This window comes from Oncorhynchus keta, unplaced genomic scaffold, assembly GCF_023373465.1.
Source record: "Oncorhynchus keta strain PuntledgeMale-10-30-2019 unplaced genomic scaffold, Oket_V2 Un_scaffold_3114_pilon_pilon, whole genome shotgun sequence".
Classification (NCBI taxonomy): Eukaryota; Metazoa; Chordata; class Actinopteri; order Salmoniformes; family Salmonidae; genus Oncorhynchus; species Oncorhynchus keta.
In genome coordinates, this window is record NW_026290913.1 from 15001 (window position 1) to 36241 (window position 21241).

The window sequence follows — 21241 nt, forward strand, 5'->3', positions numbered from 1 at the left end:
GGAAACATGGATCACCACAGATAACACTGCTACTCCTACTGCTCTCTCTTCGTCCGCCCACGTGTTCTCGCACACCCCGAGAACTTCTGGTCAGCGGGGTGGTGGCACCGGGATCCTCATCTCTCCCAAGTGGTCATTCTCTCTTTCTCCCTTACCCATCTGTCTATCGCCTCCTTTGAATTCCATGCTGTCACAGTTACCAGCCCTTTCAAGCTTAACATCCTTATCATTTATCGCCCTCCAGGTCCCCTCGGAGAGTTCATCAATGAGCTTGATGCCTTGATAAGCTCCTTTCCTGAGGACGGCTCACCCTCACAGTTCTGGGCGACTTTAACCTCCCCACGTCTACCTTTGACTCATTCCTCTCTGCCTCCTTCTTTCCACTCCTCTCCTCTTTTGACCTCACCCTCTCACCTTCCCCCTACTCACAAGGCAGGCAATACGCTCGACCTCATCTTTACTAGATGCTGTTCTTCCACTAACCTCATTGCAACTCCCTCCAAGTCTCCGACCACTACCTTGTATCCTTTTCCCTCTCGCTCTCATCCAACACTTCCCACACTGCCCCTACTCGGATGGTATCGCGCCGTCCCAACCTTCGCTCTCTCTCCCCCGCTACTCTCTCCTCTTCCATCCTATCATCTCTTCCCTCTGCTCAAACCTTCTCCAACCTATCTCCTGATTCTGCCTCCTCAACCCTCCTCTCCTCCCTTTCTGCATCCTTTGACTCTCTATGTCCCCTATCCTCCAGGCCGGCTCGGTCCTCCCCTCCCGCTCCGTGGCTCGACGACTCATTGCGAGCTCACAGAACAGGGCTCCGGGCAGCCGAGCGGAAATGGAGGAAAACTCGCCTCCCTGCGGACCTGGCATCCTTTCACTCCCTCCTCTCTACATTTTCCTCCTCTGTCTCTGCTGCTAAAGCCACTTTCTACCACTCTAAATTCCAAGCATCTGCCTCTAACCCTAGGAAGCTCTTTGCCACCTTCTCCTCCCTCCTGAATCCTCCTCCCCCTCCCCTCCCTCTCTGCAGATGACTTCGTCAACCATTTTGAAAAGAAGGTCGACGACATCCGATCCTCGTTTGCTAAGTCAAACGACACCGCTGGTTCTGCTCACACTGCCCTACCCTATGCTCTGACCTCTTTCTCCCCTCTCTCTCCAGATGAAATCTCGCGTCTTGTGACGGCCGGCCGCCCAACAACCTGCCAGCTTGACCCTATCCCCTCCTCTCTTCTCCAGACCATTTCCGGAGACCTTCTCCCTTACCTCACCTCGCTCATCAACTCATCCCTGACCGCTGGCTACGTCCCTTCCGTCTTCAAGAGAGCGAGAGTTGCACCCCTTCTGAAAAAACCTACACTCGATCCCTCCGATGTCAACAACTACAGACCAGTATCCCTTCTTTCTTTTCTCTCCAAAACTCTTGAACGTGCCGCCCTTGGCCAGCTCTCCCGCTATCTCTCTCAGAATGACCTTCTTGATCCAAATCAGTCAGGTTTCAAGACTAGTCATTCAACTGAGACTGCTCTTCTCTGTATCACGGAGGCGCTCCGCACTGCTAAAGCTCACTCTCTCCTCTGCTCTCATCCTTCTAGACCTATCGGCTGCCTTCGATACTGTGAACCATCAGATCCTCCCTCTCCACCCTCTCCGAGTTGGGCATCTCCGGCGCGGCCCACGCTTGGATTGCGTCCTACCTGACAGGTCGCTCCTACCAGGTGGCGTGGCGAGAATCTGTCTCCTCACCACGCGCTCTCACCACTGGTGTCCCCCAGGGCTCTGTTCTAGGCCCTCTCCTATTCTCGCTATACACCAAGTCACTTGGCTCTGTCATAACCTCACATGGTCTCTCCTATCATTGCTATGCAGACGACACACAATTAATCTTCTCCTTTCCCCCTTCTGATGACCAGGTGGCGAATCGCATCTCTGCATGTCTGGCAGACATATCAGTGTGGATGACGGATCACCACCTCAAGCTGAACCTCGGCAAGACGGAGCTGCTCTTCCTCCCGGGGAAGGACTGCCCGTTCCATGATCTCGCCATCACGGTTGACAACTCCATTGTGTCCTCCTCCCAGAGCGCTAAGAACCTTGGCGTGATCCTGGACAACACCCTGTCGTTCTCAACTAACATCAAGGCGGTGGCCCGTTCCTGTAGGTCCATGCTCTACAACATCCGCAGAGTACGACCCTGCCTCACACAGGAAGCGGCGCAGGTCCTAATCTAGGCACTTGTCATCTCCCGTCTGGATTACTGCAACTCGCTGTTGGCTGGGCTCCCTGCCTGTGCCATTAAACCCCTACAACTCATCCAGAACGCCGCAGCCCGTCTGGTGTTCAACCTTCCCAAGTTCTCTCACGTCACCCCGCTCCTCCCTCTCTCCACTGGCTTCCAGTTGAAGCTCGCATCCGCTACAAGACCATGGTGCTTGCCTACGGAGCTGTGAGGGGAACGGCACCTCAGTACCTCCAGGCTCTGATCAGGCCCTACACCCAAACAAGGGCACTGCGTTCATCCACCTCTGGCCTGCTCGCCTCCCTACCACTGAGGAAGTACAGTTCCCGCTCAGCCCAGTCAAAACTGTTCGCTGCTCTGGCCCCCAATGGTGGAACAAACTCCCTCACGACGCCAGGACAGCGGAGTCAATCACCACCTTCCGGAGACACCTGAAACCCCACCTCTTTAAGGAATACCTAGGATAGGATAAAGTAATCCTTCTCCCCCCCTTAAAAGATTTAGATGCACTATTGTAAAGTGGCTGTTCCACTGGATGTCATAAGGTGAATGCACCAATTTGTAAGTCGCTCTGGATAAGAGCGTCTGCTAAATGACTTAAATGTAATGTAAATGAGATAGGGAGAGGGAAGGGAGGAGAGAAATAGAGGAGATGGGGGAGAGGGAAGGGAGGAGAGAAATAGAGGAGATGGGGAGAGGGAAGGGAGGAGAAATAGAGGAGATGGGGGAGAAGAAAGGGAGGAGAGGAGAGAAATAGAGGAGATGGGGGAGAAGAAAGGGAGGAGAGAAATAGAGGAGATGGGGGGAGAGAAAGGGAGGAGAGGGGAGAAATAGAGGAGAGGAGGGAGAGGAAGGGAGGAGATGGGGGAGAGGGAAGGGAGGAGATGGGGGAGAGGCCATATGGACACAGGGAGAGAACTAACCCTCCCAGACTCCACATGAACACACCATGAAGCAGGCTTTGCAGAGGACAGGAGCGAGGAGAGGGAGAAGAGAGGCGAGGGGAAGGGAGAGGAGTCATACCTCCATGATGGGGTTGGATGCGAGGACCTTCTCCTCTACGTTGGCCTCTGTGGCTGCTCCACTGACTGTAGCAAAGTAGCGCATGGCGTATTTAGCTGAGACAGTCTTCCCTGCTCCCGACTCACCGCTTACGATTATAGACTGGTTCCTCTCATCTCTAATACAGGAGAGAAGGAAAGACTGGGACGGTGAGGGAAGCAAGAGTCTGCCATGTGGCAGCTTATTTGGCTCAGTCATGCCAATACAACAATACACACAACAAAAATCATAGAAGATAAAAACAGAAAGTCATTACTTCGTTCCATTATGGTTCTGAAAACGGTGTGAGGTCACTGTGGCAGACAACATGCTGTACAGTATAGATGCCAACTGGGACCATAGGTCACTATGCTACAGAGTCCTGGTCCTTCTGTAGCTCAGTTGGTAGAGCATGGCGCTTGTAACGCCAGGGTCCCCGATTCCCGGGACCACCCATACGTAGAATGTATGCACACATGACTGTAAGTCGCTTTGGATAAAAGCGTCTGCTAAATGGCATATATATATATATATTTTTTTTATATATATATAGAGTGTGTGTGTGTGTGTGTGAGTGAGTGAGAGAAGTGAATGTGTGTTCACTAGGTGTGTGTGAAAAAGCGTGTGTATGTATGTGAGAGAGTGCTCTGTGTGCTCATTCCGTCAAACGAAAAGATCAATGCCGATATTTTCATATCTGATCAATAGTCTTCTGATTAATTGATGATTTACTTTACCTCGCGTTAGTCTCATTCCAAACGTCGTAAATTGTTGGTTATCTGCACGAACCCAGTCTTCACTATGAGTCATCCATACATCAATTGTCTTAAATCATTTATTTATTAACTAACTAAACAATCACAGAAGTGCACACACAAACAAACAAAGTAAATATGGTTATAAGAAATGATAGGGGAATGTGCCCCAGTGGACTAAACCGGCATGGCGGCTTGTTAGACAAAAGGGGAAGTGGGGGTCGACTGAGAAGTCACTACAGAGTTAATAATTATAACAATTGAAATGCTAATCCTTTGCACATGAACGCTCACTCATTCGGGAACAATTGCAATCAATATATATATTTACGCTCGGTGTGTCATCTTGATCGCTGTTGAAAAGTTAGTTTATTTTGTGGAATTGTCCATCTCTCTCTCTGTCTGTCTGTCGTGGTTAGAGGGGATAGTTCAGATTGTCATTCATTCATGTTGTTGTAGAATGGATGTTTTGGCGGTTGTCGTTCTTCGCGTTCAATGATACTGAATTCCTAGCTGCAGACTAGTAATTAATATCAAAGACTTGTTCTTATTCTGTAGGTATCGATAGTCTAAGAGTTTAACCACGTGATATTGTTAAAAGATTCATCAATGGTCTGCAACCTTTGTCCCATCGTAATGGAGAAAAACATGGTCTACTGAGAATTTCTCAAAGTTGGGTTTTTATTTGGAATTGCAGAAAAGGGGCTGTCTGACCCTAACTGGGCTCATGGGCGGTCCAGGATGCCTGACCCTAACTGGGTTCATGGGCGGTCCTCTGATTTAGTTCAATTCAAAAAGGAATTGTAGTTTCCTTCATTAAACAGTCCAAAATCACATTACACAATTTTACAAACAGTATCATCCTCATTCATTAATCTTATACAACAATTAGATGTAAAGCTCATATCTGAGGCTATTATATAAACAGCGTTATGGAGATCCTCTCCTCAGGAATTTACGACATCTCTCTGACCACAGCAGTCTGGTTGTAGGAGCCGAGAGCGGGGATGGTGCTCGCTGTACCCAAAGAGGGCAACGTCATAACACACCTCATACAAGTACTTGGGAGTATGACTAAGACGGTACACTGTCCTTCTCTCAGCACATATCAAAGCTGCAAGTTAAGGTTAAATCGAGACTTGGTTTCCTCTATCGTAATCACTCCTCTTTTACCCCAGCTGCCAAACCAACCCTGATTCAGATGACCATCCTACTCATGCTAGATTACGGAGACATCATTTAAAGATCGGCAGGTAAGGGTGCTCTCGAGCGGCTAGATGTTCTTTACCATTCAGCCATCAGATTTGCCACCAAGGCTCCTTATAGGACACATCACTGCACTCTATACTCCTCTGTAAACTGGTCATCTGTAAACTAAGTAAAATGGTGCCGGTTGAAATGGCAGCAGTTTTACGGGCGCCCAACCAATTGTGCTATTATGTGTTTTTTTTGTGTTATTTGTAACTTATTTTGTACATAATGCTTCTGCAACCGCAACCTACGGCAAAAAAAGAGCTTCTGGATATCAGGACATCGATCACTCACCTCGGATTAGACAAAGATTTTTTCCTTCAACAAGCAGGAAGCACACGACATTCTCCAAACACCCGACAGGGCCAACATCTCAGTTATTTGCAAGAGGAGGAGACGCAGGTATAGAAGGCACAGAGCGGGAAGCATCGTGAGGACCCACAGGAGTTGAGTGGGAAAGCGTCAATATTACTCGCCAACGTGCAATCATTGGACAATAAATTAGACGAGGTACAATCACGAATATCCTACCAACGGGACATCAAAAACTGTAACATCTTATGTTTCACGGAATCATGGCTGAATGACGACATGGATATTCAGCTAGCGGGATATATGCTGCACCAGCAAGATAGAACAGCACACTCCGGTAAGACGGACGGACGGACGGACGGGGGGGGGCTGTAGTGGAGCAGGGGCTGTAGTGGAGCAGGGGCTGTAGTGGAGCAGGTTGAGAGCTTCAAGTTCCTTGGTGTCCACAGCACCAACAAACTAGAATGGTCCAAACACACCATGACGGTCGTGAAGAGGGCACGACAAAGCCTATTCCCCCTCAGGAAACTAAAAAGATTTGGCATGGGTCCTGAGATCCTCAAAAGGTTCTACAGCTGCAACATCGAGAGCATTGTGACTGGTTGCATCACTGCCTGGTACGGCAATTGTTCGGCCTCCGACCGAAAGGCACTACAGAGGGAAGTGCATATGGCCCAGTACATCACTGGGGCTAAGCTGCCTGCCAACCAGGACCTCTACACCAGGCGGTGCCAGAGGAAGGCCCTAAAAATTGTCCCCAGCCACCCCAGTCATAGACTGTACTCTCTACTACCTCAATCAGCCTGACTAACCAGTGTCTGTATGTAGCCTCGCTACTTTTATAGCCTCGCTACTGTATATAGCCTGTCTTTTTACTGTTGTTTTATTTCTTTACTTACTTATTGTTCACCTAATACCTTTTTTTGCACTATTGATTAGAGCCTGTAAGTAAGCATTTCCCTTTAAGGTCTACCTACACCTGTTGTATTCGGCGCACGTGACAAATAAACTTTGATTTGATCTCTGTATACCCGTCGCAAGACCCACTGGTTGATGCTTATTTATAAAACCCTCTTAGGCCTCACTCCCCCCTATCTGAGATATCTACTGAAGCCTCATCCTCCACATACAACACCCGTTCTGCCAGTCACATTCTGTGAAAAGGTCCCCAAAGCACACACATCCCTGGGTCGCTCCTCTTTTCAGTTCGCTGCAGCCAGTGACTGGAACGAGCTGCAACAAACACTCAAACTGGACAGTTTTATCTCAATCTATTCATTCAAAGACTCCATCATGGCCACTCTTACTGACAGTTGTGGCTGCTTTACGTGATGTATTGTTGTCTCTACCTTCTTGCCCTTTGTGCTGTTGTCTGTGCCCAATAATGTTTGTACCATGTTTTGTGCTACTACCATGTTGTGTTCCTTACGTGCTGTTTTGTCATGTGTTGCTGCCTTGCTATTGTTGGGTTCTGATTTCTTGACTTATGAAATGTACTTATTGATGAACTGAGGGACAGAGGGGAATGTATGATGTATATGGTGGATGCAATTAAGCTTGGAATGTACTGAGGGCAGGGAAGACTATCGCACGTGGCAGGCACTGACTGATAAGGTTGGAGAGCTGTGGATTAGTGAGGAAGGGGTCGAGGTCAGGTCACGTTAAGGGAGAAGGAACAGTTTATTGCCCATGTCACTTCATTTTCTGCCTAGCAACAGAGACGTAATGGTTAGAGAGGTATACATTTTTAATCCAGGACCTCGTCCCCCTTTTGGTAAGCCGTCATTGTAAATAAGAATTTGTTCTTAACTGACTTGCCTAGTTAAATAAATAACAAGACAGTAAATACACACACTGTACTATGCTTCCATTGGAAGGTCTCAAACTGTCCGTCTGACATCGTTTGAAACATGGGAAATCTGTGTATACTATCTTTGAGCAGGTAACACTCGCACGCACACCACACACCCACCTGGCCATCTGTTTGTAAGCCTCCTCAGCCACAGCGAAGATGTGAGGGTCCATGTCTCCCATGTTCTGGCCACTGTACGCATTGATGATGTCACTACCGTAGATGGGAAGGTTCTCATAGGGATTAATGGCCACCAGCACAATACCTACAGGAAGAGAGGAGGAGTTGGTGTGTGTGTGTGTGTGTGTGTGTGTGTGTGTGTGTGTGTGTGTGTGTGTGACCCTTGTGTGTCTGTGTGGGCATACCACAGTATGTGTAGATGAGTTTGGAGTCGGTGAAGCGGACTTTAAGGTTGTGCAGGACGGCCGGCTCGTGGAGGTAGCTAAGAGCTGTGAGGTCATTCTCCCCCACCAGGATGTCAGGGTTCCGGAGGTGAGGAAGGTTCTTTGTCTTATCATCCAGCTTGTGCTCAATGTCCTGGACAGCACAGATTAAACAGAGACGTTATCACACACAATATATGTGTGTATCACAGGCGGCTGGCTGGTGGCAGCTTAATTGGGGAGTACGGGCTCAGAGTAATGGCTGGAACAGAATAAATGGAACATTATCAAACATTGTTTCATTGTGCTTTATACCATTCCATTTAGTCCATTCCAGCCATTATTGTAATTTGTCTCCCCCTCACCAGCCTCCTGTGGTGTGTGTGCTGAGTAGGGACCTGGTTTTATGTAACTCAGTGACATAAAAAACAGACAGTTGGTGAACATAAGCCTCACACATGTATCAAAATATGCCACCAAATGGGTCAGGTTTCTGCCCCCATTTCCTTCTGAACCGTTTATTGGACTTGGTTGACATCGAAACATGTTTTTATGATATGTATGGTGATATATTGCAGTAACTGTGTGTGTGTGTGTGTGTGTGTTTACTGTGCATCTCATCACAAATGAGAGGATGTTATGCAACCACCCAACCCTACACCACCCTTCTCCTCCTCCTCTCCTCCAGTACTCACCATTCCATCCTCCAGTGTGAGGTGTAGGGTGGAATCTCCATGTTTGTAGTTCTTAGTGAGCTCTGCTGACTTCCACACCTCATCTGCATCAGGGATCCACACCCGAGCAAACTGAGAGAGAGGAGAGGAGAAAGAAGGAGAGTGAGAAGGGAGAGGAAGGTTCTAAATGACATAAAAACATACTACAGAGTGTGTTCTCCAAGTCAGAAAGCTACATAAGGCCCAGTACTGTCCCCAGACTCAATGTCTACTGCAGAGAGAACCTGCTGCTGTATCAGACTGGTACACTGCTGACTGAGGCTGTTGTATCTCCATGGTTGCTTGGATATCATTTCACCATCTAACATGATCAATACTGCTGGACATTCATAAAAACTCAAACCCAGTCCACATGATTCTGTGACCGATCACAACATGACAGGAATGCCTTCAGATCCCAGCCCTGTGGAACGAGCCTGTCGGCTGATCAAAGACATGTGAAAAACCCAGAAACAAAAACACTGTAAAACTGACTGGGGTTGATCCCGGGTCTTCAGCCTTCCACTAGACTGCGCTGGTCCGCTGAGCTAAAGCCACGGCATTAGCTCAGGAAGCTAAGTCGTCAGGTTGTAGCACGGGCAGCTAACAGAAGTCTTCAGGCCTCAGGCTCACAAGAGTGCAGTTCACAGAACCACATCCGTAACACACACGGAGGAGAGCCGACTGGTAGATCCCAGCTTTAACAGCTGCCATTAGAAAGGTCAATCAGATGGCCAATCAGTAATCTTTACATCTCACTAAGCAGCTCAATGATGATCAGCGCTACACGAAGCTTATCCTGGTTTATCCAGGCCCATTATTACCACCAGCAGATCTGTATACACAGAACTTTCAGAGGCACACACACAGAAGGCCGGTCTAGGTCTCATTCCATAGTGCAACAATGTTTAGTTAAGAACAAATTCTTATTTACAATGGCGGCCTAGTGGGTTAACTGCCTTGTTCAGGGTCAGAATGACAGATTTTTACCTTGTCTGCTCATGGATTGGATCTAGCAACCTTTTGGTTACTGGCCCAATGCTCTAACCACTAGACTACCTGCTGCCCCATGATACTGCTTGACCTGAATACTACTGTATCCTATACACAACTGGTTCCTGTCTTTGATACTCCAACTAACGCTCTTAGAACAGTCTTTAAAATGTGTCAGAATCTCATTGGTAGGAAGGATTTACATGAAGACTGAAACCAAGCGTGTGTGTGTGTGTGTGTGTGTGTGTGTGTGTGTGTGTGTGTGTGTGTGTGTGTGTGTGTGTGTGTGTGTGTGTGAGCGTGTGTGTTGGCACTAAGACTGTTGGCACTCGGATTGGATGCTCTCATATCCTCATGACTCACCCTAACCTTCCAGCAACCCTCAGCCAACCTTCCAGGAACATTCTGTGGAAAAGTCTAATGATCTAGCTCATAGCCATATACTCACAGACAGACAGACAATAATCACCATTGTAGTAGGTTGCTTACATATTCAGACCTACGTCATCGTCATGTCATCATGGTTTATCACTATGTAGTGGATAAGGTATTCTTGTGATGCTCCACAATGAATTGAAATTAATCTTTCACACCAGTGTTACATGAAATGATGAAAGGTCAGAGCAGTGTGTGTGTGTGTGTGTGTGTGTGTGTGTGTGTGTGTGTGTGTGTGTGTGTGTGTGTACAGAGGTCAGCAGAGAAAAGTGCTGACTCGACAGAACACAGTATCAGTCATCCTATAGCAGGGTTACTGAGGCTATTCTGTCGCTCTCTGTTCCTTCCTGGAGGAGAGCGGTTCACAGCCCAGCTCCTAGCAATGGAAAGGAGGAGTGAGGGAGTGAGAGAAAGAGTGAGAGAATGTGTGAGAGAGATGGAGAGTGAGAAAGAGACGGGAGGGTGGAGGTACAAATAGCCTCACACACACACCCCACTGAGTAGCATCACCATACACCGCTGAGCACACTTCCTGATCCTCCTAATCACACACACACTTTCTGCAGCAATGAAGCGTGTAAACCATTTCCTAGTCCACATTGTGAGGAGGGGGGAGGGGGGGGTTGAGTATTTATAGACAGATCTCCAGGGTTACAGTAGAGGACAGATGAAGGGTACAACTCTACCCCAAGCACACACAAACACAGACACGGACAGAGAGGAGTCAGAGGGACCCTGTCTGCTACATGGTGCTAGTGGGGGTCAGCTAGACTGGTCAACTATACAGGGGAGGAGGAGAGGGATAAGGAGGAGGATGCAGGAAGAGAAGGAGATATTATCTCCCTTGTGACATCAGCCCTCATGACTCAGAGTGAAGGCGTTTCTCGTCACACACCCTCTGCTTGCCTGGTCATGACCTGGAACAGCTGTTCAGAGTGGGAGAGGAAGAGCTACAGGGATGTGTGTAAGAGGGGGAGAGGAAGAGCTACAGGGATGTGTGTAAGAGTGGGAGTGGAAGAGCTACAGGGATGTGTGTAAGAGGGGGAGAGGAAGAGCTACAGGGATGTGTGTAAGAGGGGGAGAGGAAGAGCTACAGGGATGTGTGTAAGAGTGGGAGTGGAAGAGCTACAGGGATGTGTGTAAGAGGGGGAGAGGAAGAGCTACAGGGATGTGTGTAAGAGGGTGAGACGAAGAGCTACAGGGATGTGTGTAAGAGGGGGAGAGGAAGAGCTACAGGGATGTGTGTAAGAGGGGGAGAGGAAGAGCTACAGGGATGTGTGTAAGAGGGGAGAGGAAGAGCTGCAGGGATGTGTGTAAGAGGGGGAGAGGAAGAGCTACAGGGATGTGTGTAAGAGGGGGAGAGGAAGAGCTACAGGGATGTGTGTAAGAGGGGGAGAGGAAGAGCTACAGGGATGTGTGTAAGAGGGGGAGAGGAAGAGCTACAGGGATGGGTGTAAGAGTGGGAGAGGAAGAGCTACAGGGATGTGTGTAAGAGGGGGAGAGGAAGAGCTACAGGGATGTGTGTAAGAGGGGGAGAGGAAGAGCTACAGGGATGTGTGTAAGAGGGTGAGACGAAGAGCTACATGGATGTGTGTAAGAGTGGGAGAGGAAGAGCTACAGGGATGTGTGTAAGAGGGGGAGAGGAAGAGCTACAGGGATGTGTGTAAGAGGGGGAGAGGAAGAGCTACAGGGATGTGTGTAAGAGGGTGAGACGAAGAGCTACAGGGATGTGTGTAAGAGGGGGAGAGGAAGAGCTACAGGGATGTGTGTAAGAGGGGGAGAGGAAGAGCTACAGGGATGTGTGTAAGAGGGGAGAGGAAGAGCTGCAGGGATGTGTGTAAGAGGGGGAGAGGAAGAGCTACAGGGATGTGTGTAAGAGGGGGAGAGGAAGAGCTACAGGGATGTGTGTAAGAGGGGAGTGGAAGAGCTACAGGGATGTGTGTAAGAGGGGGAGAGGAAGAGCTACAGGGATGTGTGTAAGAGGTGGAGAGGAAGAGCTACAGGGATGTGTGTAAGAGGGGGAGAGGAAGAGCTACAGGGATGTGTGTAAAAGTGGGAGTGGAAGAGCTACAGGGATGTGTGTAAGAGGGGGAGAGGAAGAGCTACAGGGATGTGTGTAAGAGGGGAGAGGAAGAGCTACAGGGATGTGTGTAAGAGTGGGAGTGGAAGAGCTACAGGGATGTGTGTAAGAGGGGGAGAGGAAGAGCTACAGGGATGTGTGTAAGAGTGGGAGAGGAAGAGCTACAGGGATGTGTGTAAGAGGGAGAGAGGAAGAGCTACAGGGATGTGTGTAAGAGGGGGAGAGGAAGAGCTATAGGGATGTGTGTAAGAGGGTGAGACGAAGAGCTACAGGGATGTGTGTAAGAGTGGGAGAGGAAGAGCTACAGGGATGTGTGTAAGAGGGGGAGAGGAAGAGCTAGAGGGATGTGTGTAAGAGGGGGAGAGGAAGAGCTACAGGGATGTGTGTAAGAGGGGGAGAGGAAGAGCTACAGGGATGTGAGTAAGAGCAACCTTCTGGGGAGAGGAAGAGCTACAGGGATGTGTGTAAGAGGGGAGAGGAAGAGCTACAGGGATGTGTGTAAGAGGGGAGAGGAAGAGCTACAGGGATGTGTGTAAGAGGGGGAGAGGAAGAGCTACAGGGATGTGTGTAAGAGGGGGAGAGGAAGAGCTACAGGGATGTGTGTAAGAGGGGGAGAGGAAGAGCTACAGGGATGTGTGTAAGAGGGGGAGAGGAAGAGCTACAGGGATGTGTGTAAGAGTGGGAGAGGAAGAGCTACAGGGATGTGTGTAAGAGTGGGAGAGGAAGAGCTACAGGGATGTGTGTAAGAGTGGGAGAGGAAGAGCTACAGGGATGTGAGAAGAGAAGGAGAGGGGAGAGAGGAAGAGCTACAGGGATGTGTGTAAGAGGGGAGAGGAAGAGCTACAGGGATGTGTGTAAGAGGGGGAGAGGAAGAGCTACAGGGATGTGTGAGAAAGAGGGGGAGAGGAAGAGCTACAGGGATGTGTGAGAAAGAGGGGAGAGGAAGAGCTACAGGATGTGTGTAAGAGTGGGAGAGGAAGAGCTACAGGGATGTGTGTAAGAGTGGGAGAGGAAGCGCTACAGGGATGTGTGTAAGAGTGGGAGAGGAAGCGCTACAGGGATGTGTGTAAGAGTGGGAGAGGAAGAGCTACAGGGATGTATGTAGTAAGAGGGTGAGAGGACAGAGGGGTCTGCAGCAAGCAGCAGAGTGTGATGTAACCTTGCTTGAGGCTTTAGCTCAGTGGGCTACTGTAGAGTTAACATATGCCTGAGGCAAGCATTCAATATGAACCTGACAAACTGTTACACACTGCAGGTCTACTCCCGGAGATGTTTAGTACTTCAGTGCCTTCTTCAGGGGCCCAGAGCAACCAGTAAGAACACCAGCAACCTTCTGACTTGGGATTTGAACCTATAGGCGAACTCCCACCCCAGTGGTTAGTTGTATTAGAGTAGTGCATACGTGTTTGGTAGCAGGAAAAGGCCAGTAGCGACTCAGGCCGGCCCATTAATCCAGGACTGACTAAGAGACTAAAGATCAACACTGTATTAACTCTGGATTTACCTCTAATCTAATCCTTACAAAGAGAACTACACCACTCTCTCACACGCACACACACACACACACACAATACCAGTCCTTTCACAGCAGTGAATACGGAAAGGCTCAGAGATGCTACTGGTACAGTGTACTAGGGGCTAGGAGCTAGTGAGGCAGACGCAGAAGAGAGAAGAGAGGATAGAGGGGGGGGGGTCAGGAGGGGGAGAAGAGAGGACAGGTGGAGGAGAAGAGAGGACAGGTGTTGGAGAGAGAGACAGAGGACAGGAGGACATGGGGGAGAGAGAGGACAGGAGGGGAGAAGAGAGGACAGGAGGGGAGAAGAGAGGACCGGTGGTGGGAGAAGAGAGGACAGGTGGAGGAGAAGAGAGGACAGGTGTTGGGAGAAGAGAGGACAGGAGGGGGGGGAGAGAGGACATGTGGTGGGAGAAGAGAGGACCGGTGGTGGGAGAAGAGAGGACGGGAGGGTGAGAAGAGAGGACAGGAGGGGGAGAAGAGAGGACAGGAGGGGGAGAAGAGAGGACAGGAGGGGGAGAAGAGAGAAGGGGGGAGAGAAGACAGGAGGGGAGAAAGTAACAGCAGAAGTGTTAATACATTTGTTCACAGCCAACAGGATTATTAGAAGCAGATTAACCCTCTAAGACTGAGTTTTCACTTCATCAGTCAGATCTCTCCCTCGCTTTCACCTCCTCTCCTTCTCCCCTCTTGTTCACTCTTCCTCTGTCCTTCATTCCTTTATTTCTCCTGATCTGACAAAGCAGGACAGGCCAGACATCCACCATGTAGCTTTCACAACTCAGCATTACAGATCACTGACTGTGACTGCAGATGGAGGAGAGGAGGAGGATGAGGAGAGTTGAACTGCAGCCGGCCCTCACCCTGCAGGCCTGGTGTCTTCACTACTGCTGAGGGGGAGGATGAGGAGAGTTGAACTGCAGCCTGCCCTCACCCTGCAGGCCTGGTGTCTTCACTACTGCTGAGGGGAGGATGAGGAGAGTTGAACTGCAGCCGGCCCTCACCCTGCAGGCCTGGTGTCTTCACTACTGTTGAGGGGAGGATGAGGAGAGTTGAACTGCAGCCGGCCCTCACCCTGCAGGCCTGGTGTCTTCACTACTGCTGAGGGGAGGATGAGGAGAGTTGAACTGCAGCCGGCCCTCACCCTGCAGGCCTGGTGTCTTCACTACTGCTGAGGGGGAGGATGAGGAGAGTTGAACTGCAGCCGGCCCTCACCCTGCAGGCCTGGTGTCTTCACTACTGTTGAGGGGGAGGATGAGGAGAGTTGAACTGCAGCCGGCCCTCACCCTGCAGGCCTGGTGTCTTCACTACTGTTGAGGGGGAGGATGAGGAGAGTTGAACTGCAGCCGGCCCTCACCCTGCAGGCCTGGTGTCTTCACTACTGCTGAGGGGGAGGATGAGGAGAGTTGAACTGCAGCCGGCCCTCACCCTGCAGGCCTGCTGTCTTCACTACTGTTGAGGGGGAGGATGAGGAGAGTTGAACTGCAGCCGGCCCTCACCCTGCAGGCCTGGTGTCTTCACTACTGTTGAGGGGGAGGATGAGGAGAGTTGAACTGCAGCCGGCCCTCACCCTGCAGGCCTGGTGTCTTCACTACTGCTGAGGGGGAGGATGAGGAGAGTTGAACTGCAGCCGGCCCTCACCCTGCAGGCCTGGTGTCTTCACTACTGCTGAGGGGAGGATGAGGAGAGTTGAACTGCAGCCGGCCCTCACCCTGCAGGCCTGGTGTCTTCACTAGTGTTGAGGGGAGGATGAGGAGAGTTGAACTGCAGCCGGCCCTCACCCTGCAGGCATGGTGTCTTCACTACTGTTGAGGGGGAGGATGAGGAGAGTTGAACTGCAGCCGGCCCTCACCCTGCAGGCCTGGTGTCTTCACTACTGTTGAGGGGGAGGATGAGGAGAGTTGAACTGCAGCCGGCCCTCACCCTGCAGGCCTGGTGTCTTCACTACTGTTGAGGGGGAGGATGAGGAGAGTTGAACTGCAGCCGGCCCTCACCCTGCAGGCCTGGTGTCTTCACTACTGTTGAGGGGGAGGATGAGGAGAGTTGAACTGCAGCCTGCCCTCACCCTGCAGGCCTGCTGTCTTCACTACTGTTGAGGGGGAGGATGAAACACTGAAGGGCTGTAGAGCAGCAGTAAATACAACCTCCACCCCCTGGTCAGGCCTCTCTGCTCAAATGGAGAGCATCAATGGCCCTATGAGCCAACCCAATTATAATTAGACCATAAGGCCCGAGGAGTTGTGGTATATGGCCAATTGTGCAAGTTCTCCCACTTAAAAAGATGAGGCCTGTAATTGTCATCATAGGTACACTTCATCTATGACAGACAAAATGAGAAAAAAAATCCAGAAAATCATTGTAGGAGTTTTAATGAATTAATTTGCTAAATAATATGGTGGAAAATAAGTATTTGGTCAATAACAAAAGTTTATCTCAATACTTTGTTATATACCCTTTGTTGGCAATGAGAGGTCAAACGTTTTCTATAAGTCTTCACAAGGTTTTCACACACTGTTGCTGGTATTTTGTCCCATTCCTCCATGCAGACCTCCTCTAGAGCAGTGATGTTTTGGGGCTGTTGCCGGGCAACACGGACTTTCAACTCCCTCCAAAGATTTTCTATGGGGTTGAGATCTGGAGACTGGCTAGGCCACTCCAGGACCTTGAAATGCTTCTTACGAAGCCACTCCTTCTTTGCCTGGGCGGTGTGTTTGGGATCATTGTCAATGCCCTTGCTGATTGAAGGAGGTTTTCACTCAAAATCTTACGATACATGGCCCCATTCATTCTTTCCTTTACACGGATCAGTCGTCCTGGTCCCTTTGCAGAAAAAACAGCTTCACAGCATGATGGTTCCACCCCCATGCTTCACAGTAGGTATGGTGTTCTTTGGATGCAACTCAGCATTCTTTGTCCTCCAAACACGACGAGTTGAGTTTTTACCAAAAAGTTCTATTTTGGTTTCATCTGATCATATGACATTCTCCCAATCTTCTGGATCATTCAAATGCTCCCTCGCAAACTTCAGACGGGCCTGGACATGTACTGGCTTAAGCAGGGGGACACATCTGTCACTGCAGGATTTGAGTCCCTGGCAGTGTAGTGTGTTACTGATGGTAGGCTTTGTTACTTTGGTCTCAGCTCTCTGCAGGTCATTCACTAGGACCCCCCGTGTGGTTCTGGGATTTTTGCTCACCGTTCTTGTGATCATTTTGACCCCACGGGGTGAGATCTTGCGTGGAGCTCCAGATCGAGGGAGATTATCAGTGGTCTTGTATGTCTTCCATTTCCTAATAATTGCTCCCACAGTTGATTTCTTCAAACCAAGCTGCTTACCTATTACAGATTCAGTCTTCCCAGCCTGGTGCAGGTCTACAATTTTGTTTCTGGTTTCCTTTGACAGCTCTTTGGTCTTGGCCATAGTGGAGTTTGGAGTGTGACTGTTTGAGGTTGTGGACAGGTGTCTTTTATACTGATAAAAAGTTCAAACAGGTGCCATTAATACAGGTAACGAGTGGAGGACAGAGGAGCCTCTTAAAGAAGAAGTTACAGGTCTGTGAGAGCCAGAAATCTTGCTTGTTTATAGATGACCATAATTTGCAAATAAATTCATTAAAATCCTACAATATTGGCCATATACCACAAACCCCCGAGGTACCTTACTGTTATTATAAACTGGTTACCAACGTAATTAGAGCAGTAAAAATACATGGTTTTGTCATACCCATGGTATATGGTCTGATATACCACAGTTGCCAGCCAATCAGAATTCAGGGCTCGAACCACCCAGTTCATAATGTTCTTCAATGTCTTCATTTTTCAACAGAAACCGTTTCTGCTCCATTAAACTGTAATTTATTCATCCAAAATGGAGCCCTGCCCACTGTGTGTGTGTGTGTGTGTGTGTGTGTGTGTGTGTGTGTGTGTGTGTGTGTGTGTGTGTGTGTGTGTGTGTGTGTGTGTGTGTGTGTGTGTGTGTGTGTAATTAGTCTAGTCAACACTGTGAGCAGTAGAACTAATCTCGCGGTAACTGCGGCCCCCTCATCACATGACCCGGTTCATCACATGACAGAGCCTCATGTGAGAAACTGCTGCTTTTCTGTTTAACCACAGAGTTTCTAAAACATCTTTGGTTTAACGCTCCCCAGTACACACCTCAGCAGAGACACAGGAGGAAGAGGAGGAGAGGAGGGGGGGAGGAGAGGGGCAAATGTAGGAATCTTGGGGAAAACCGATGTTGATGAAAATCCCTGATTTCCTCGGAAACACTACCTTGAGCGCTCGTTCGCCCTCTTTCCCTCCCCATCTCATTACCCCATCCCTCGCTCTCTCCATCCCACTTTCCTCTCTCCATCCCCCTTCCTCTCTCCACCCCCCCTTCCTCTCTCCATCCCCCCTTCCTCTCTCCATCCCCCCCTTCCTCTCTCCATCCCCCCTTCATCTCTGCTCTAAATACCGACAGTGTCAACCCATAGAGTGTCTGTCTTACAGTAACTTCTCTGCCTAATCCCATTAGTTACCATGCAGACATTTAGCAAAAAGGAGGACAGTATGACAGTACAGCGGCCCCGACTCCGACAGCACAGCGGCCCCGACTCCGACAGCACAGCGGCCCCGACAGCACAGCGGCCCCGACAGCACAGCGGCCCCGACTACGACAGCACAGCGGCCCCGACAGCACAGGATGCCCGACTACGACAGCACAGCAGCCCCGACTACGACAGCACAGCAGCCCCGACTACGACAGCACTGTAGCCCCGACTACGACAGTAGCCCTGACTACGGCAGTACAGTAGCCCTGACTACGGCAGTACAGTAGCCCTGACTACGGCAGTACAGTAGCCCTGACTACGGCAGTACAGTAGCCCTGACTACGACAGTACAGTAGCCCTGACTACGACAGTACAGTAGCCCTGACTATGACAGCACAGTAGAGAGTTCCCATTGTATAATAGCGTATAACGGGGTATGACAGAAGGAAGGTATGTAGGTATGATAATCTAGTTAGTGCTCCTATCTGTCTGAAACAGTCTTGTTGGGCAGCCCTCTGTTGTTCCTGTGTTGGCTGAAGTACCAAGGCCTACTGGAACACTCATGGTGGTAGCATCCCAAATAGCACCCTATTCCTTATAAAGTACACTACTTTTGATCAGAGCCCTTTGGGTGCCATACAGGCTTCCATTCAGGATGCAGAGTTCAACAGACAAACAACCCTTCCTGGTACAGGAGAGACAGAGGAGTTAGGACACTAGTTAGGACACCAGATCAGTGCAGACCAGGGTGTGTCTGACCTCCATGTTGTCTCCAACTCACAGAGCTACTGGATAGGCCACGCTCTCACACACAGGCCTGAAACGTCCTACTACAACACAATAGAGAAATAACCAAACCAAGCCAAATGAAAGGAAGTGAACTTACTTTGACAAACATATAATCCAACTCCTGATTCTCGTTCATCTTCACGCCTCAGCAGATCCCAGAGCCTTATCTTAAACTTTGCCCCCCTCCTCTTCACCTCCCGGCCCCACACACACACACACACACACACCTTGCAACACACTCCCTGCCACACACCTGGCCAGCAGAGGGAGGTGAATCGATTAGAGTGATGGTTATAGCGTTGCGGACAGATTAAATATTCCCATTGTGTCTGACAGCGATCAGGACTCTGTCTCTCTCCCTCTGCCTTCTACTTTGCTCTGGTCCAACCCTGTCATTGAACAACCCAGATTTCAGTCAAACAGCCCCCTCCCCCCCCAGACTACCACCCCTCAGTCACATGAGAATGGAGGCAGACAAAAACTCGCTCAAAACACACATACGAGCTGGGACGAAGAACCAAAAAGTATCGACACCGACCAAACCAACCACTTATGTGGACATTTGGCTTATATTGTTCATTATGATAAATAACCTATAGGGCCCTACTAGAGAAGTGTGAAGTTTGAAATGAAATACGTTTGCTAATAGTAGTGAAGGGAAATATTTTTTTAAATAACTGTGGTGCACATAATGTTATAAACTTGTCGTTCTGGTGATAATTCAGTCAATTTATTGTGATATGAATTTTGGTCCATATCGCCCAGCTCTACACACACACACACTCCTTCACTCACACACTGTCTGTCTGTCTGTCCGTCCGTCCGTCCGTCCGTCCGTCCGTCCGTCCGTATTTGAGAGTGGAGCAGCAGGATGTCATCTAGATCGCACTGTGGACACGACTTCTCCGCTCAATTACCATAACAGAGTTACCGTGGTAATCTGATGCACATGTCCCGTATCAGCGTCAGAGGAAAACACAGACATACAATTATGAAATGGTCCAACAGTTTGTCTTACTAGCTGACCTGATCAGTAGCATGAGGAAAGTGTGTTTAGCTTTGAGCTGAGAGATGCTGTATTCTTCTCTGAGTTACTAAATGACTGTTCTCTCCTTAATACCCTTGAGGCTAGACCTGACTGACGACTGGAGCCTACTACAGCCTGATGACTAGATACACTCTGTTCACCAACCCGTGACAGCAGAGATGTCATTTTAATGCTGTCAAAATGACAAGACATTTTTCTATAGTGAAAAGAAATGAGCTGCCATTCATTCCAACAGAATAACGTCACGCTGTAAGCTAGACCCAAACTTAACCCTTTCAGTTGTGGGTTTGGTGCTGACAGCAGCAGAATTATAGTTATTGGTACTGACAACAGCAGAATTATAGTTATTGGTGCTGACAACAGCAGAATTATAGTTATTGGTACTGACAACAGCAGAATTATAGTTATTGGTGCTGACAACAGCAGAATTATAGTTATTGGTACTGACAACAGCAGAATTATAGTTATTGGTGCTGACAACAGCAGAATTATAGTTATTGGTATTGACAACAGCAGAATTATAGTTATTGGTGCTGACAACAGCAGAATTATAGTTATTGGTGCTGGCAACAGCAGAATTATAGTTATTGGTGCTGACAACAGCAGAATTATAGTTATTGGTACTGGCAACAGCAGAATGATAGTTATTGATACTGGCAACAGCAGAATGATAGTTATTGGTACTGGCAACAGCAGAATTATAGTTATTGATACTGGCAACAGCAGAATGATAGTTATTGGTGCTGACAACAGCAGAATTATAGTTATTGGTACTGGCAACAGCAGAATTATAGTTACTGGTACTGGCAAAAGCAGAATTATAGTTATTGGTGCTGGCAACAGCAGAATTATAGTTACTGGTACTGGCAAAAGCAGAATTATAGTTATTGGTACTGACAACAGCAGAATTATAGTTATTGGTACTGACAACAGCAGAAGTATAGTTATTGGTACTGGCAACAGCAGAAGTATAGTTATTGGTACTGGCAACAGCAGAAGTATAGTTATTGGTACTGGCAACAGCAGAATTATAGTTACTGGTACTGGCAAAAGCAGAATTATAGTTATTGGTACTGGCAAAAGCAGAATTATAGTTACTGGTACTGGCAAAAGCAGAATTATAGTTATTGGTGCTGGCAACAGCAGAATGATAGTTATTGGTACTGGCAACAGCAGAATGATAGTTATTGGTACTGACAACAGCTGAATTATAGTTATTGGTACTGACAACAGCTGAATTATAGTTATTGGTACTGGCAACAGCAGAATTATAGTTATTGGTACTGGCAACAGCAGAATGATAGT

At 48.8% G+C, this 21241-nt stretch overlaps 1 protein-coding gene across 1 annotated transcript in view; it reads right to left on the bottom strand.

Annotated features, from left to right (window-relative positions):
• The window catches only part of LOC118382454 (unconventional myosin-Va-like), a gene marked incomplete at its 3' end in the record, with an annotated part of 45070 nt that overhangs the window by 4961 nt on the left and 18868 nt on the right, over nt 1–21241 (bottom strand). The window contains exons 2-5 of the mRNA XM_052515800.1: nt 8529–8639; nt 7816–7987; nt 7571–7715; nt 3263–3419 (exon numbers count right to left, since the gene is read on the bottom strand). Coding sequence (XP_052371760.1) covers nt 3263–3419; nt 7571–7715; nt 7816–7987; nt 8529–8639 — 585 coding nt within the window. The remainder of the gene's footprint in view (nt 1–3262; nt 3420–7570; nt 7716–7815; nt 7988–8528; nt 8640–21241) is intronic.